Here is a 19,308-nt window from a genome sequence, read left to right on the forward strand (position 1 = left end):
ACCTAGACCTTCCAAATCTAGGCTAACCTAAGCTCGATACAAAATGTCACATCCCGAATTTCTAAACAATTAAAAAAAATGAATATTTGAAATATAAATATCTCAAACATCACTCGGTTCAATTGTCTAAAAACCCAGGCTATGACGGGGTGGATACAATACATGTCAAAACCTAAAACCCACATCATAAAAGAATCTTAACAACAAAAATAATCTCCAAAATTCTCTTTATTACTTTATAAAAAGACTATCTTCTGTCCCAATAAAACATCAAATAAACTCTCTGAATAACCTTCTTAAATATCTTATTCTCATGTCATGCTAAAAATGTAAACTACGTTATTACATCATTTCAATAAGAATCGGACCTAATAAAGAACTAACGGATCGCTTCGGTGCATGAATCCTAATTACACTGCAGTGTGGTTCCATTGCCTTCCACCTATGTTCCCAAGAACACACCCACGCTTGCCAAAACAAAGCAAACATGGGTCGACAAAAATGGAAATTGCTGGTATGAGTAGACTAACCACATATAAACATTATCATACTTTAATTATCCAAACAATCAAGTTATATTTTCCCATAACTTAATCATTCTCAGCTTGGAAGACAGGTAGTTCCGTCATTTCAACCGGCATAGTTTCTTCCCAAGCAAAACTTTCATTATATTAACTCATTATAATAACTCGTTTTAATATCTAAATCATTGAATTAAAACTTACCGATATCCACTGCTGTATAAGGGTAGGACCGCGTCCCTACACAAAATGTTATTAAGTCCTACCCTCCTGCAAAAGAAAGTTAGAACTTCTATATAACATATGTAGATATTATAATAGGTATTCAAAAGTAAGCCCAAACACACTCGCATAATCAAATCAATACCACTAACCCGCAAGGCAAATACCTTAGTTCCTCTGCTAGTACGTTCAAACAACACGGTCATTCATGGCACATTCAATGAATACCCATATTTTAACGCTAACGGGCCATTTATGGCACATTCAATAAATGCCCACCTAACATATGACATCAACAGTCATAAAACTCAAATTCCAAAACTTGAGGCGTGGAGAGTTCTAAAAGAGTGCAGTAAATTTTGTTTACGCATTATAGAACTTTATTGCATATATTATTTCAGAGAACGAAAAAGTATCTTGATTCATGTATTTGGTTTACGCGTTATTAATTAGATTAATGTCTAAGTGTAATAACGTTGCATATCATAAAAACTGAAATATCACATAGTAGTTAATACACATACACACGTATATATAACGGTCTTAGCCAAAAGCCAAGCATGCTAATAGCCCTAGACCTATCCTAATAACCCAAATCATAATCCAAGTTAAAAGGTTAAATTGGGTTAACTGGTCAAAGTCAACCCTAGTCAAAAGTCAACTCTAGTCAAAGTCACCTCTGGTCAAAGTCAACCTGCCAAGGGTCAACAATAGTCAACCAACCCTAAACTCCTCCAACCCAAAAGCCCAAAGCCTAAGGCCCAAAGTTTAAACTTAAGGCCAAAATGAAAATATCCAAAAAAACACTCAAGCCCACTTGCCTGATTCGGCCCAAGCCCAATCTAAACTTACTGTTCATAAATTATAACCTGACCCACTTGGATTTATAAAACCAGCCCACAAAATAACTTAAAACCGCCCAACTCAAAACTAAAACTTGGCCTAAAGCCCAAACTGAAACCGCCCAAACCAAACAGATTTCTCGCCCAAGGCCCAACCGAAATTCACTTTGTTTCATCTTCCACTAGTTACCACCACCACCAGCTCGCCACCAATTCCGATCTTCTTCCACCCTCATCCCAGCGGTTTGAACCCTTGTTAAAAACCATATAACATTAATAAAAGCAAAAGCTCAATTCATTTAATCGATAACCCATCATCAAAACAAGATCTGGTTCATTCTGCCATTAACAACCTGTTTCAAGCTTCCACCACCACCATTAGTAGCCCTCACACACACTACAGTAGCCACCAAACATAACCTAACCCATAACCACCACATCATAACATTTAAAGATTCAAAATCGTTAACAGTACCGATTTCTATGGGCTGGCGCCTCCATTAACGCCGGTTCAAGCTTCCACAACACTCAAACAACCAAACCGACATCAACACTAACTAACAATATACATCACAACCAAAATTTCTAACAAAACTATCAGTCAAACACCACAAAGAATAAAGCGTCTTGAGTTCTGAGGTTGACGCCAGTAACAACCGGCGTCAAGGCTTCGACGATTTAAGTTCGTGAGTTCAAAACCACAAACAAAAAGAGTCTAAACGAAACACAAGCCCGAAATCTTCTTTGTGGGGATTAGCGCCATTAACGGCTTTGTTTCAAGCTTCGACAGTTTAACGACAATATCACAAGATATACCGATTCGACGGTTCTATATCAAATTTTATAGTTTTAAGTTTTAACAACACTACATATTTCAACCTAAAAAAAGAAATCGACAAGAACGATGATTTAATAAAATAAATCCATAAAATATCTACTCACCTGCAGCGCTCTCCGATTATCAGCCAGCTACAAGAAAAAACTTCCTTTTCTTCTTTCAGAAAAATCCCATTTTTCTGTCTAAAACTCTCACTGTGTTTTTTCCCAAAAACTTTACGTGAGAAAACTTCCCAAAAAACAAGGACAACCCTTATTTATTACTTACGGGACTTTTATCCTTAACTGATAGTTATCATCTATCCATTATCTATTTTCATTATTATTATTATTTATTATTATTATTATTATTATTATTTATACTAGGAAAACAAAAGAAAAAGCCGGGGTGTTATATATAATCAAAACACTAAGTAGTGGCGAAAGAGGTGAAGAATGTAAAAAAGTAGTTAGAAAAATGATGGTGATCGGGAGAATGATGAGATTGTACCTTGTGTTTGCTTACGTACCCAAATTATCGATGGGATCAAGTCTCAAGAACATAGTTCTGTATGAAAAATAGTTTGGTATTTATATAGGTAGAGTAGAGACTCCTTGTAGCTCAAGTATTCTTGTAGCTTAAGTAATTGTAATTGAATATAACTCTCAACTGATAATTATCTCTTGATAAGAAACGGATATTGACATAAATCAATGTACGTTAGTTGATATCGTACTTTTACTACGTTAGAGATTGTCTCTCTAATTTGGCGAAAGAGCGAATTCAAAGTTTCCTTACTCATAAAATTTCGTGTTCATATAGTTGGAGTAAAGATTCGATCTAACCTAAAGTCTAGGACAACTACAATTTGGTTTTTACTCTTAGGGAACTAGTGAGTAAGTTAATACAAATACTAAGTTTCTTTCCTACACAAACATTAAAGAAAAACATTAAGATTAGAAATCATGAAACTAAGACAAAATACAAACTGCTAAAGAAAAAGGTGGAGAGCCAATCCTCCTCATGTGAAACTAACTTTTTGATGTTGATTTGAACAGGTTCATTTGATTCTTCCTAGACTCATAGACAAGCCATAATGGAAGAAAACTTGATCCCTAGCATATATGGCTTATCTCTAAGCTCATACATGTTAGCAAGTGGAACCAAGCAATGACTTATCTCTAAGCTCATCACTTTGATTCCTAACTAGACACTACACCAACTATCATTTTGGGATAGGATGTAGGTCTAGTTGTTCTTCCTAAACAACTTACCAACCCAACAATAAATATTTTCCCTCACATGAGTTGGATTAACTCCCCGAAAGGGAAGTTGGCTCATGATCCTTAGGACAAAGGATTACTAGTTAGAAATACAAAAAGAGAGAGAGAAAGAGGAAAAAGAAAACTAACTATCTAAACTCACTTGATTTTTATTTATTTCCAACTAGAAGAAAACCAAAGTTTCCTCCATTAAAAACTATTACAAGCTTTCTTATAAAACTAAAAACTAAATAATAAAAATGGCTAAGGAACTAAAATAATACAAGGTAAGGAAAAGAAGTCAAGGGAGTAAATGGAGTGTCCCCCCCCCCTTGTTTTGTTTTCTTCTCCATTTGAGAGACATCTCATTTCCTCCCATATGAAACATCAAGCCACATTTACTTCATTTTTGTCCACCACATTAAAACAAAGTGACACCTTGCCTTTTTTTCACTATTAACACCTAATCTAATTAATTACATATAATGTGTCAACTTTGCACCAATAATTTGTCATTTTTGTCTTGACATGCTCCATGATTGATGACTCATCGAATCTTGTGGGCCCAAGATAGTGGGTCCTATGTGTAGTAAAAGTCGATGGCGGTCCGGTCTTTGGGCAATTTTACAACTTCCGCCTATATGTAGAGTTCATCGCCTCGATTGTCCGAGCAGCTCACTTGTCGCGTTCGAGTCCCGGGTTCAAGAGGTAGGAGCTTCGGAAGTTTGATGCTTCTGTGCGGATTTGGAAGAATTCATATATATGTCGTTCCTCGTATTTTATCGCAGGTTTAAACCATATTTCTATATTTACTGCGAATACCTACAAAAGTATGAAAACATATTTATTTCATGATTATTAAACACATAGTTAACCAAATTTATATGTCTCAACGGGGTTTCATAATACACTTTTGGGTGCTTATCATTAGTGGCAAGTCATGTGGCTAAGGTTCAGCCTTAGACATATGATTTAATGGGCCTGTACATTGATCCATGGTATTGCAAATTGGGCTTTAGCCCTATCGATTAAACGAATAAAAATGGAGACCCCTACTAATAGACGTTTGCCACGTAGGTAGGGGTTGAAACAATTGGCTAAAGATTAGGTGTGTATCTCAATCAGTAAAAAAAATAAGAAAGTCCAACTGAATATGCTAATTAAGAAGAAAACGTGTGGAATATATAATTTGGACAGAGAAAAATTAAAGTTAGAAAACCACATCTCATAATTCTATGAACACAATGAATAGTAGACATATGCAAAAAAACCAATTTTGGAGTTTTATAGAAACTACTTAAAAATTCATTTGCACATATACACAATAGGGATAAAAATAATTGCTCATGATCAGTGAAATAGATGGTGGTAGAATAAATGCTACCATTAGGCATGAACTCATATACAAGGAGGAATTTCCCTTGTTCTTAGCACCAACCAATTAACTATACTAAATTCCGGTGTCTCAGTTGACTAATGATTTTCACTTCTGAAACAAACTCCTTCTTCCCCTGTCTAGATCCTCTTGATATTTTCTTGACAGCCACAGCTTCGTTTGAATCACTCAATATACCTCTATAAACACCGCCAAACCCTCCTTCTCCAAGCTTACCTTCCTCTGTGAAGTTACTTGTTGCACGGGCTAGTTCACCATAGTTGAACCTTTTAGGCCCCGTTCCCTTTTCGTAGTCCTCGTTGGTGGATATATCGAGGACATCTTCTTCATCTTTCTTTTGAATACTCCTCTCCCTCCAAACAAAAAATACCAAACCCAACCCAGCAGCCAAAACGGACCCACCAACAACTAAACCGATCACCAGTTTGATAGTACATTTGTCCTCCCTTCCACCAGTCTGTTGCCCGCCACCATTCCCTGTTCCTCGATTAGTCACTGCTGGACTAGAAAGGAGTTCTGGGGAATTGAAATCCCATGAAAGAATATTGTGAAATTCGTAGGATTCCCCGGTGGCTGCCGAAAAACCAACATTAATCCATTCAAGTAAAATATTCTTCAAATCCACAGCATAGGAAAGGATATAATATTAGAATATGTCAGTATTAGAATATGTTCTATATGTAAAGTCCCACGTTTCTATAAATGTGGACATCCATATCTAGTAGTTTCTATTATCATGTTTTAGGTTAGTATAAATATGTAACTCTGGGTAGATAACAAAAAACCAATAACTCTTTAACCCTAATCAATCTCTCTCTCTCAATCAATCTATATTATTTTCTATTGTTCTTCTTCTTGGTTTCTCTCAATATATCAATGTCATAATATAACTCTCTTAACATCACCACTAACATGCAATTTAACATGGTATCAGAGCGTCAGATTCAAATCAAATCAAAGTTTAGTGGTATGTTAGAAGAGGAATATCTCAAAATCAATATCTATAAAAAAAAAATCAATTTTTTTTCAATTTTCAATATTCAATTCAAGTCAAGTTTCAATCTTTCTCACAAAAAGAAGTTTTTCTATCTCGATTCAAGTTTCAATCTTTCTCAGGATGGATTTACTATTCACCAATACTATTCACCAAAACTGTTTCACTTGGTTCATCATCCTTTGTTTCATGAATCGCATTCACCGGTACTATTCATCGTCATGTTCAAGGTACTTTTCAAGGTTCCGCAATCTCTCGTCTCATTATTCTCCATGGTTCGAAGTCAGTATTCAAGTTCCGCAATCTCTCTGACTCCGTAATCTCTCTATTTTGAAATTAGTATATAGGGCGCGCACGCGCTCAAGATTGCCTTCATCAAGGCGCACCCGCCCCCTTCTCTCTATATCACGCGACTGCTTATCGCTAGCCAAGCCCGCCAAGATTGCCTTCGTCAAAGGCAGCCGCCTCCCTCTTTTGTATCTCACACTAGCTGTTCAGTTTTGTTGCATGGGGTGCACGCACTCAATTTAGTCTTGCTCAAGGCGCGCCCGCGCCCTTGCCTAAATATATCATGTCCAGTTTTTCGTATTCTTCAGAAGTTTCTCCTCGTCTCAACTAATATGATTTGGTAGAATTCCTGATTATTGGTTGGTTGATAAGTTCTTTTCTTTATAAGGGTTTGACTCCCTTTCATGTCATGTTTCAAAGTTCTATGGTGTTTCACCGGATTTCTATTTTAGCCTTCTTATTGCACCAATAATGACTCTCCTCCAGGTTCTGATGATCCTTTCTTTGTCCACCACTCAGATAGCCCCACGGCTATTCTCGTATCTCCTCTGTTATCCGGTGACAATTATCCGACTTGGTTACGGTCTATCTCTAGAGCCCTTCGAGCAAAGAATAAGTTTGGTTTTGTCGATGGCTCATTACACTTCCCAAAGACTCCCAAAGAAAAATCCAAGTGGTCGCGATGTGATGACCTCGTTGCTTCATGGATTGTCCATTCTGTTACTCCAGATATCCGTGGAAGCATCCTCTATGCCGACTCTGCATCCGAAATCTGGAAAGATCTAGGTGATCATTTTTCACAAACTAATGCACCCAAGGTTTTTCAACTGAAGGATTCCGTCACTCTTCTCAAGCAAGACAATCGTCCGGTATCTGTTTATTTCACTTTGCTTAAATCTTTCTGGGATGAATTAAGTTCTTTGTCTACTATGCCTGCTTGTACTTGTGGTCATGCATCTATTTTTGCCAAAGAGGTTGAAGACGGTCGTTCTATGAAATTCATGCAAGGCCTAGATGCTCGTTTTTAATCCATCCGCAGTCAAATTCTCTTAATGGATCCTTTTCATCGTATGTCCAAGATTTATTCTTTAATCCGACAGGAAGAGAAGCAACAAGAGATTCATGCACTCTCTATTCCTTCTGCTCCAGACGTTGTTGCCCTGCGTACTCACTTTCAAAAGACTAATTGGGCTTCTTCTTCGAAATCAGGCCCGTCTAAACCTCCGCAGCACAACACTGGCTCGCCTCAACCTAGAGCATGCGACCCTCCGATACAAGGCAACCAGTTAGCGCACGTGCTCGTCTATTCTGCAACCACTGTAACTGAGTTGGACATCATATTGGTACATGTTACAAACTACACGGTTATCCACCCAAGCCTGCTCAAGCCAATTTGCCCTATTTTCTCCACAGAACAATACAACCAACTTCGCAGTTTGTTTGATTCAAGTAGTACCACTTCACAAGCAAATCTGACAGGTATATCTCTCTCGTGTTTTTCTAAATTCATATGGATCATTAACTCTGGTGCTACCAATCATGTATGTTCATCATTACATCTATTTTTTCATTATCATACTTGTTTAACACATTCAACTCTTAAACTCCCGGATGGAACAGACTATTTAATTACCCATGTTGGTAGTGTTATTCTCTCTCCTCTTTTGCATCTTGACAATGTTTTGTTTGTTCCCACTTTTCATTTTAACTTGCTTTCCATTAGTGAACTAGTTAAATCTCACCCTATCTCTGTCACATTCACTAATAATTCTTGCCTTTTTCAGGACCAGTTATCGAAGAAGAAGATTGGATTAGGACGGCTTAATGGGGGGGCTCTACCATCTCCAACTAGCTTCCGTTTGCTCATCCTACAACTCCACCAATAATTTATGGCATTATCGCTTAAGACATCTCTCTTCCATGCCTTTGCAGATTTTAGCTAAGCAGTTTTCTTTCATTTCTAGTTCCAATAATGCTACTTGCGATGTATGTCCGCAAGCTAAGCAAACACGTTTATCTTTTTCTCATAGTTCAATAAAAACTATTCGACCTTTTTAAATGATTCATTGTGACATTTGGGGTCCTTTTCATTTACTATCATATTACAATGCTCATTTTTTCTTAACTATTGTCGATGATTTTAGTTGTGCTACATGGATTTATCTTATGACTGTCAAATCTAAAGCTGTCATGCATTAACTATTATCTTATGACTGTCAAATCTACAATACATTCGCTCATATCTAGTCATAGCAACATTGATGACCATTTTCATGAAATCCAAGTTCTTCGATCCGACAATGGATCCAAATTTATATTTTAATAATATGCAGCAATTTTTTTCCAAACATGGGGTTATCCACCTACGTAGTTGCGTTGCTACTCCCCAACAAAATGTCGTTGTTGAAAGAAAACATCGTCACTTACTAAACGTTGCACGAGCATTACTTTTTCAAGTTCATCTCCTGTTATCTTTCTGTGGTGAATGCATTCTCACCGCAGGCTATCTCATTAACAAAATTCCTAGCACCTTGTTAAATGATAAATCACCTCATGAGTTTTTGTTTACAACACCTCCCACTCTTGCCCATCTTCGTGTTTTTGGTTGTTTATGTTTTGCTCACAACACTTCCATTAAAAATAAGTTTGATCCCCGCGGAAAACCTAACATCTTCATTGGTTATCCTTATGCTTAGAAAGGCTATCGCATTTATGATTTATCTTCCAAGAAAATTTATACTTCCCGTGACGTCATTTTCCATGAGATTGATGGTTCAGGTTTTAATTCCTTTTATGCCGCAGTGATGTCAGGTACTCAGTATTAATCTCTCAGGTTGTAGTCACATCATCACTACACTATTCAGATTCATCTCTTAGGTTTGTACCATCACACGCGGTGTGTTTCGCTTTGTGCACGTGGTACAACTTCAGTTTTCAGGTTAGGCCATTATTTTCACCGACAGTTTCACTTTCTAGAACGTCTCGTCTCAACAGTTGTTTGATTTCTTCAACTAATTAAAGGTAGTTCTATGCGAAAGGAGGAGCTGTATTCTTATCTTTTCTTTCTATCATTCAAGCTGTAATTTGCAAGTTTGCGGCATTACAGCTTGAGGGGGAGTATTAGAATATGTCAGTATTAGAATATGTCATATATGTAAAGTCTCACATCTCTATAAGTGTGGACATCCATATCTAGTAGTTTCTATTATCATGTTTTAGGTTAGTATAAATATGTAACTCTGGGTAGAGAACAAAAAACCAAAAACTCTTTGACCCTAATCAATCTCTCTCTCAATCAATCTATATTATTTTTCATTGTTCTTCTTTTTGGTTTCTCTCAATATATTAATGTCACAACTCTCCTAGCATCACCACTAATATGTAATTTAACATATAATGTTCACCAAAAATAGGATTTTGAGCAAAAGTCAAGTAAACACTCAAATTAGTTGTACTTGAGTTATAACCGACCAAAACATAAGCTCTGGAACCATTTTTCAGACCAGTATTATCTGTAGCATTCCATGTTGCTACTGACTCGATAGAATTAATGTCAATGCCGACGTGATCAGCCCAGGGATCCCAGGTGTTCTGATAAGTATCGAACTCAATGGCGACAACTGGCTTATCGGATGAGTTGAACTTAGAGTTCTGGCTGTATAGACCAAGACAGTTGCCACCTGAATCAGGAGGGATGGTAGAACCCTTGGGAGCAAGAAAGAAAGCTAGACCATCTCCACCATCGTTATTATCAGGGGGGATGTTAGAACCATTGGGATTAAGCATTGAGATCGTAAATGAGAAGTGAGTAGTGAAGTCAGTGTTGGGGATTACACCAATGCCAATCGGTTCCCCCACTACACAGATAACTTGTATGAACACACTTCAACTCTAGATAAATCTCAAATATCACAAACTACCTATACTAACATGCCCAACTCGCTAAACAACTATCAACAACAAATAATAATGTAAAGCAGTTAAACAACAAACCACAACACAAAGATTTACCGTGGTTCGGCCAATGATGCCTACTTCCACAAGAGCCAGTTCTTAATAAAATGGGAAGGAAGATTACAATCTCTCCTTTCAGTCTCTCACCTTACTAGATCACTCTTATCTCTTTACAGGGTTGTATCTCTGTAAAGGTTCTCTCTTTGTTTTAGTCTGGATTCCAATCCTTCCCGACTAGTTTGGTTCTCATTAGGTTAGGTTTTTCAAAACCTTGATTTTTGGTTTTATCTCCAAAACCAAATTCGCGGTATCTTGAAGCAAAGCCCACGAAAAATAGAGACCCAGCGGGGGGCGCTTCACTCGAGGCGAAGTCGCTACCAAGACTGATCGAGCGCTGGCGCTGGCCACTTTGCTGGCTGGTCGCCTCTATGTTCTTCGAGCTGGCGCTGGCGCCTTCTGGCTACTCGACTTCGGATGTCGAGTTTGCCCGTTTTCGTCCGGTTCGGTTTCTCTCCTGTGAGGGATAACTCCAACACCTCCCTCCCGAACGGTGGGGGCTACCTCCATGCAATTGCCAAATCAGCGGAGGAGGAGTGTGCGCCATTCCGCAATAGCACAACAAACATCAAACTTACCTTTCGGTAAGACTTTGGTCATCATATCCGACCCGTTCTTGTCGGTATGGATCTTCTCGATACAAATGCTTGTCTTCGAAAGTACTTCTAATCCAATGATAACGCGCGTGTATGTGCTTGGATCTAGAATGAAAACTTCGGATTCTTGCTCAAGTGGATGGCGCACGGTATCACATAGAACTACAAACCTGTTTTACGCTTTTTAGCCCTAGTTCGTCGAAGAACCTCTTCATCCATAGCAACTCTTTTGCAACACTCGGTGGCTGCAATATACTTTCGGCTCAGAGTGGAGAGGGCAACACACTTTTGCAACTTAGATTGCCAAGAAACTGCTCCCCCGCAAAAGTAACCGGATAACCGGAGGTGGACTTCATCGAAGTCAACATCACCGCCATATTCCGCATCGGTGTAGCCTTCAAGTAAGGGCTTACTTCCACCAAAGCACAAACATGATTTGGAAGTGCCTTTGAGATATCTCAATATCCACTTAACACCTTCCCAATGCTCTTTACCCGATTTGATGAAATCGCTTACAACCCCAACGGCGAAAAGCAATATCCGGTCTAGTACACACCATGGCATACATCAAACCGCCCATCGCGGATGCATAAGGAATCTTTTCCATCGACTCGCTTCATGCTCACCTTAGGACATCTCTTTTCACGGAACCGCCACCAAGCCGATAACCGACCGGTTTCCCTTGATCCATGTTGAATCTCTTCAACACCTTCTCAATGTAGCTTTCTTGAAAGCCACAACTTTCCACTCTTTTTCATCACGGTGATCCGTGATCCCAAGTATCCGCTTTGCTTGACCCAAATCCTTCATCTCAAAGGACTTTACTCAAGTCTTTCTTCAGCTTGGATATCTTGTTGATGTTTGGGGCCAACTATCAACATATCATCCACATACAAAGACTAGCACAATGAAATCTCCATCCGAAATCTCTCAACAAACGACAATGATCGGAAGCAGACTTCTTGTATCCTTGCTTCACCATAAAGGAATCAAACTTTATGTACCACCTGTCTCGGTGCTTGCTTTCAACCCATACAAGCTCTTTTATCACCTTGCATACTAGGTGCTCCTTGCCTTTGACCTCAAACCCCTCCGGTCGGGTCCATGTAGACATCTTCTTCAAGGTCTCCATGAAGAAAAGTCGTCTTTAACATCTAGTCGCTTTCAACCTCTAGGTTCATACTTGCGGCCATACCCAATACCACCCCGGATAGAAGTCATCTTCACTACAGGAGAGAAAATCTCATCAAAGTCTATCCCTTTCCTTTGACCGAATCCCTTCACAACAAGGCGAGCTTTGTGCCTTGGGTGAGGATTGTTCTCCTCATGCTTGACTTTGTATATCCACTTATTCTTGAGAACTTTTCTCCCTGTGGGTTTCTCAACTAACTCATAAGTGTGATTCTTATGCAAAGAATCCATCTCGTCATGCATGGCCTTCAACCATTTTTCTTTGTGCGTACCTTCAAGTGCCTCTTGATAGTACATAGGTTCTCCACCATCCGATAGTAGCGCGTGCATTATGTGGTGGATACTGGTTGAAACTAGTCTCTCGTCGGACCTCCTTGCCCCATCTCGCGGTGCCTCGGGAGGATGCACTTCGCTTGCTCACGGTGGTGGTTCATGCATCTCATCTGCATCTTCTATACCAATAGGTTCTATCGTCATGAGCAAAGGATTCTCATCGCGAGCTTCAAACTCATGGTTCTCTCAGATTCTCAATGCCTTACGCGACGTTCCATGTAGGAACTTCGGTTCAATCAACAAGATCATTGGTGAAAGCCCAGCGGCTTTCACCCTCCTCAAAGTCTGCTATGGTTTGGTCTTCTAAGAACACAACATCTCGACTTCGGATTACCTTCTTGTTAATCGGATCATAGAGTTTGTAACCAAACTTTTCATCTCCATAACCCGGAAAAATGCACCGCTTGGCTTTGTCATCAAGCTTGGATCTCTCATCCTTTGGAATATGCACAAATGCCCCGCACCCAAATACCCTCAAGTATCCATAATCAACATCTCGCTCGACCATACTCTCTCGGATAATCACTATTGGGAGGCTTTCCGGTGACAGGTTGATCACATGCGGTAACATGCGATTGCTTCTACCCAAGAGCTTCTAGGTAGCTTAGAGTGAGATAGCATGCATCTTATCCTCTCTACAATGGTACGGTTCATTCTACGCTATTCCATTCGTTTGCGGTGTCTTGGGAACGGTCCGCTCATTTCTAATCCCATGACTCGGCAATACTCTTCAAATGGCCCAATGTACTCACCCCCCATTATCGGCGAATACACTTCAACAACTTCCCGGTCTCTCTTTCCACCATCTTTGTGGAATTTCTCAAACACGCCAAGTACTTCATCCTTGGTCTTCGGACTATAGACCCATATCTTTCTTTTGACGCATCATCAATGAATGTCAAGAAGTCTGAAGCTCCACTGGTGGGACTTCACTCTCATAGGACCACATAAGTGCCTGTGTGCACTAGTTCAAGGACGTTGTCCTTTTCGCGGAGGCAGGGAATCTTTGGAAAGACACCCCGTTTTGCTTTCTACCAAACAATGAGTACATGTACTTAAATGTGTACCTTTAATGTCCGGCATGGCCTTTTGCTTAGCAAGAACTTCCATCCCTTTTATGCCCATGTGACCGCGGTCTCTTGTGCCACGTTCGGATGAAGCTTCTTCTTTCGCGCGCGATTCGCCGCTTTACACAAACCAAACTGTTTTGTAAAGAGAGCAAGTTTTTTTCCTTCCGGCCGCTACAATGGAACCTCTCGGGTCGGTTTCCATACCCGTTACCAAACGAAGTTTACAAAGCCATCGTCATCTAATTTCCCGGCCCGAAATTAGGCTTAACCGTATGTCGGGGACATGTCTTACATCCTCGAGTGTCAAGGTGTAGCCGACATTGGTTTTACATGAACATCTCCAATGCCTATAATCTTGAGACTCCATCATTTTGCCCATCTTCACCTCACCAAAATCACCGGATTTGTAGGTAGTGAAGAAACTCTTTGTGGGGTGTGGCGTGGTAAAAGCACTGTATCTACCACCCACTCGTACCACGGCATGAAGTGCTCAAGCATAACTTCGTCACCTTCGACACAATTCCTACTTCACCATGTGAAGCGATATCGTATGCGTCTCTACAGGTGGTGCTTTCTTTCAACTCTAACTTGTCTTCATATGCGGTGCTAGTCTTTCATCCCTCTTCAATTCTATGCATTCATATTTGAAGTGGCCATGGATACCGCAATAATTGCACGACAAGTCTTTCTTAGGAGGTCTGCGCAAGGCTCCTAGATTTTCTTTTTGTCATCATCTACAGAGTGAGATGGTTTTACGCTTTGCCTCTCTCTTGCTTTTCAGAATAAGGATCTCTCGGTGGCCGGGGAGCTATTTCATCGCGCCCCTTTCTTGTCTTCGTTGAGGTCTTCTAAAATCTTCCACGGTGAAAGTTGTGGTCTCTTGGGATACAAGGCGGATTACATTGTTGTCAATCCGTTGTCTAATGCACCCAATCGCTTTTCATCAAGCGTCTTCCAATCGGCATCGGATCGTGTATCCGGTTTTACTCCCCATTCTCGATGGGTTGTGCAGTCCTCCATGATAAAGCAAGTCTTCCATCCTGACTTTCCAGATAGTGTAGTTCTTCCTATTCAGACTCATCATGCGAGTGTTCACTGAATGGTCCATCTCTACAAGTTATTTAACCTCAAATCTTCTCTCAGGAATTTCGTCAAACACCACGCCCGACCAAGATTCGGATAACACCCAAATTTATTCCAAACCAAGGCTCGATACCACTTGTTGGGGATTACACCAATGCCAATCGGTTCCCCACTACACAGATAACTTGTATGAACACACTTCAACTCTAGATAAATCTCAAATATCACAAACTACCTATACTAACATGCCCAACTCGCTAAAACAACTATCAACAACAAATAATAATGTAAAGCGGTTAAACAACAAACCACAACACAAAGATTTACCGTGGTTCCGGCCCTAATGATGCCTACTTCCACAAGAGAGCCGAGTTCTTAATAAAATGGGAAGGAAGATTACAATCTCTCCTTTCGGTCTCTCACCTTACTAGATCACTTTATCTCTTTTCTGAGGGTTGTATCTCGCAAAGGTTCTCTCTTTGTTTTAGTGCGGATTCCAATCCTTCCGACTAGTTTGGTTTGTTAGGTTAGGTTTTCCAAAACCTTGATTTTTTTTGGTTTTATCTCCAAAAAAACCAAATTCGGCGGTAATCTTGAAGCAAAGCCCCGAAAAATAGACTGCGCTGGGCTGGCGCTCTCTTCGCTCTGAGCTGAAGACTGGACACTGGAAGGCGGCGCTCTTCACTTTGAGCTGGTCGCCCTATGTTATTGGAGCTCGGCTGGCTGGCGCCTTCCCGAGCGCTGGCGGCGCTCGACTTCTGGATGTCGAGTTTGCCCGTTTCTGTCCAGTTCCAGTTTCTCTCCTCATGTGAGGGATAACTCCAACAGTCAGCTACTTCGCCACTATCCGAATCCCATAGACGCACTGCCTCCGCAAAAATAACTCGACTAATACTGTCAGTAACATCTGCATCACGTCGGTTTGTGGTGACTGGTGAGTTGGATGAATCCAGACGTCGATGACGCATTACCTTGTAAGATTAAGTTCTTTGGGACTGAGTCAAAACTGGGATACTTGAAGGTAGTTGCTTTCACTGATGGAATAAAGGCTAACAGCATGAAGAGTTGTAACAAGGAGAAGATGGTTTTGGTTGAAGGAGTAACAAATTTTCTTGACTCGAAGAAAGCCATGGTATGGAAAAGGAGGTCAGAGACACTGGTAGATATAAGATATGGAGAGCTTATGGATCTATTCACATACACGTTTTAGGAGACTTCTTTCCATTATACTACACCAATTAACCTTGAAGGAGTTAAATCCCACAGTACAGGAAGGCTCAATAATTAAAGCTTTCATTATTTACCCTTTTGCTTTTCCTTCTTTACAAATATGACCTGAGACTCTTTCAGTCTTTCGTCCTATTCCTTTTATAATACCCATTAATACTGAATTGAAACATGTATTAATTCATTTCATTTTTGTAATTATATAATTTATTAAAATTTTTGGTAAATAAGCATCAATAGGTCCAAACGAGTCGAACTATAGTTGAACCTGATTGAACCATTTCAACAAAAACATGTTTGATTACCGGTTCGGTTTTCAAAACATTGCTTCTAACTTACCCTGCCACATCAGTGGAAAGTTCTTTGCAATTACACCACAATCCAACAGAATCCACCTTTTCATTTTTTGCAGTTATCGATATGATGTTGCGCTTACTGAGAGAGCCAGATAGACACGATTGACTTCAAATGAAGCCTCGTCAACTTCTGTTCTTGCCTTCTTGGTATCACTATCATAAATCTTATACACTGGCCAGCGGCTTAAAGACTTCCTACTGTTTAAATCGTTAGAAATAAACATTCCAGACATACTTCATAGTCCATACTGTACGATACTGTTATAACTTATAACCAGTCTTCAACCTAAGCAAAGAACTGTCTTGTAACAGTTCTGATCTATGCTGCTTAATTATGTTAGGACGTAAAGTTGATAGCAGATCTGTACCCAGTCATTGGCTCCTGCTAATACAACAATGAACAAATAAATTGGCTCCAACAAGAAAATAAAACTATACTATCAATTGCCAGACAGTTATTAAACATGAAATCTATTATTAGTTTTACACTTTTACTTAATTTTTTACAAGGCGCGCGGAGTCTTACATGCTAATACGCAATAATGGACGACCGGCTTAACGTCCAATCTGAAGGCTTGTGCTTGTTATTGACGGTTCACTTGAGCTAAGTAGTGCCCCAGGTACATGATATAAAGGAACGGGCATCTTAGGTGGAAGATCTGGCAGCTTCGATTGAAATGAAGAACCTGAATCGCTTGCCTTACAGAAGGCCTTCTACTGTGGTCAGGGTGTGCGCACCACAATCCAACAGTCATCAAACACTCCACCTGGTTCACATCAAAATCCAACAACAATTTCTCATCGACAGCAGAAACAAGATTTCCTCTGCCATAGATATCCCAAACCCATTCCACCAGTCCGATTTGAGACTCCTCTTCCATGGGGTTAGCTGATTTTTTCCCACAAGCAATTTCCAAGGCCACCACACCAAAGCTAAACACATCCGATTCTTTACTAGCCTTTCCAGTCCTAATGTATTCTGGTGCCAAGTACCCTAAAGTCCCTGCTAAGCCAGTGGTTTGAGGACCTAGCTCATGGTCCATAAGCCGTGCCAGGCCAAAATCACCGAGCTTAGCATTGAAACCTGAATCCAACATTACGTTGCTTGATTTTATATCGCGATGAATCACACATTTTTCCCATTCTTCGTGAAGGTATAACAGTGCTGTAGCTATGCCAAGAGCTATCTTGTACCTTACTGCCCAAGTGAGATGATTGCTTTTGCTGAAAAGGTGAGCATCAAGGCTCCCGTTGGGCATGAATTCGTAGACAAGTAGGAACTCACCTCGTTCATGGCACCATCCCATTAGTTGCACCAGATTCCTGTGCCTTAACTGACTAATGGTCCTCACTTCTGTAATGTACTCCTTTTTTCCTTGTCTGGAGGTTTTAGAGATTTTCTTCACTGCGACAGCCAAGTCTAAATCACTCAAGAACCCTTTATAAACACAGCCAAATCCACCTTCCCCCAACTTCCTGTCATTGGAGAAGTTGTTTGTAGCTGAGACTAGCTCTCTATAGATGAACCTCTTAGGTCCAGCTCCCCTCTCAAAATCACCAGTTATAGATCCATGGCCTTCCGTATACATTGCTCTTTGCGCTCTTCGTCTCCTCCACAGGATTCCTGATGCTATACCAACTAAACCTAACAAAATGGCTGCTGAAACAACCAAGCCTACCGCCAACCTAGTCCTTCCCTCATTCTTCCCCTTCATCACCTTTATATTCAACCTTGAATTGAACTCCCAAGATTGGAGACTATGTCGCTCCCCATACATACCGGTAGCAGCTGAGAACCCAATCATCACCCACTCAGGAAGAACTCTCATTAAATCGACCTGGTAAGACAGAAGAGATTCCCCTTGAAATACCGGATTAAACTCGTAAGTCCAATACACGCTCAAGTTCTTTGAAGAAGCATTATACGTAATCCAAACATTGGCTGTATCCCCACTGTGCAAGCTAGCATTCCAGCTGACATATTTCGCTGAAGCAATTGAATTGTTGTTAATTCCCACATGTTCCACTGGAGGATCCCATTCAGGGTTCGGAAAGGAATCGAACTCAATGATTATAATTTGGTTTTGAGACATTGCATCAGTTGTAGTGGTATTAAAAAGGCCTAGAAACCCACCAGCAGAGTTTGGTGGGATTTGAAAGCCAACAGGAGCTAGAAAGAATGCAAGTCCATGACCATACGAGGTAGAACCTTGAGTGTCAATGAAGAAGGAGAAATGAGTAGTGAAGTCTGTCAACGTTCCGCTCTTAGAGTCCCAAATCTGCACTTTTTCGGCATAGGTAGCTCTACCTACGCGGCATAAGTAGTTGACTCTGTTAAATTCAATGGCTCCTACAGTGGGTATAGCGTCGCCTTCATATAGAATGTCTTTAGAGTTTGGATCAAAGCGAGGTAACTTGAAATTAAGGGAGTGAGAAGGTTGTAGAATTAGGAGAATTATAAAGAGAACGAAAGTATTCATGATCAGAATGGAAAATATATAGTATGTTGAAGAATGGAATGCTTTTGAGGATAGAAGGAGAGACTTATATACTTGTGAAACAAGAAACACAGAAGGTGGAACATGGGAACTCAAACTACATTCTCTGTAAACTGTCGTTAACATTGCATGCTAAAGGCCGGCTTGATGCTGAAGCATCAACAACTCTTTTGACTTAATAACTAGGGGCATTGAATAATTTGGAGATTAATGCATTGCGACAATAAAGAAAAACCTGAAACAGAATAATCGCCGGAATAACAGAGTATTAACATATTGTACGGTTTTAGCAGTCAACTACATATGATTTGGATTAAGGTGACAAATGACATATTAAACACCTTAATCTAATAATAAGTTAATCAAAACCCAAACTGATTGGATCATCATCTTCACACGAAAATGCATTTGATCATGGAGTAAAACTTAAGAAAATTCTTTATCAGAAAGTCCACATGATTCAGATTTCTCGACCACGGTTGTGAAGGGGCAGAGTTTTGTTGGAAACAAAAGAATAAAGGGTTAACTAGTATTACCCCCACTAAATGAGCCAATTAGGATTTTCCCCACCCCACTAGATGGGAAATTAAAGTCTCCTCTC

General features: G+C 40.0%; 2 protein-coding genes across 2 annotated transcripts; one reads left to right on the forward strand and one right to left on the reverse strand.

Annotated features, from left to right (window-relative positions):
- Nucleotides 1-6,275: 6,275 nt before the first annotated feature.
- On the forward strand, nucleotides 6,276-7,370 carry LOC147502069 (uncharacterized). The gene is made up of 2 exons (XM_086604441.1): nucleotides 6,276-6,336; nucleotides 6,829-7,370. Exons 1-2 carry the CDS (start codon nucleotides 6,276-6,278, stop codon nucleotides 7,368-7,370), a joined length of 603 nt encoding a protein of 200 aa, XP_086460567.1.
- A 9,254-nt stretch (nucleotides 7,371-16,624) lies between these two features.
- On the reverse strand, nucleotides 16,625-19,061 carry LOC147502070 (L-type lectin-domain containing receptor kinase IX.1-like). Its single transcript, XM_086607026.1, is given in 2 exon segments — nucleotides 16,625-16,886; nucleotides 16,889-19,061. Coding segments are annotated over 2 exon segments (2,067 nt in total). The 5' UTR covers nucleotides 18,834-19,061; the 3' UTR covers nucleotides 16,625-16,764.
- Nucleotides 19,062-19,308: the final 247 nt, after the last annotated feature.

Source organism: Coptis chinensis, chromosome 4 (assembly GCF_015680905.1).
Source record: "Coptis chinensis isolate HL-2020 chromosome 4, ASM1568090v1, whole genome shotgun sequence".
In the NCBI taxonomy this organism is placed as follows: Eukaryota; Viridiplantae; Streptophyta; class Magnoliopsida; order Ranunculales; family Ranunculaceae; genus Coptis; species Coptis chinensis.

Excerpts from the sequence above, each read along its gene's own strand:
- LOC147502069 (XM_086604441.1), top strand. The coding sequence starts at position 6,276 with ATGTTCAAGGTACTTTTCAAGGTTCCGCAATCTCTCGTCTCATTATTC. Across the intron at positions 6,337-6,828 it reads ATTATTCTCCATGGTTCGAA|GTTCTGATGATCCTTTCTTT; the intron begins GTCAGTATTCAA and ends ACTCTCCTCCAG.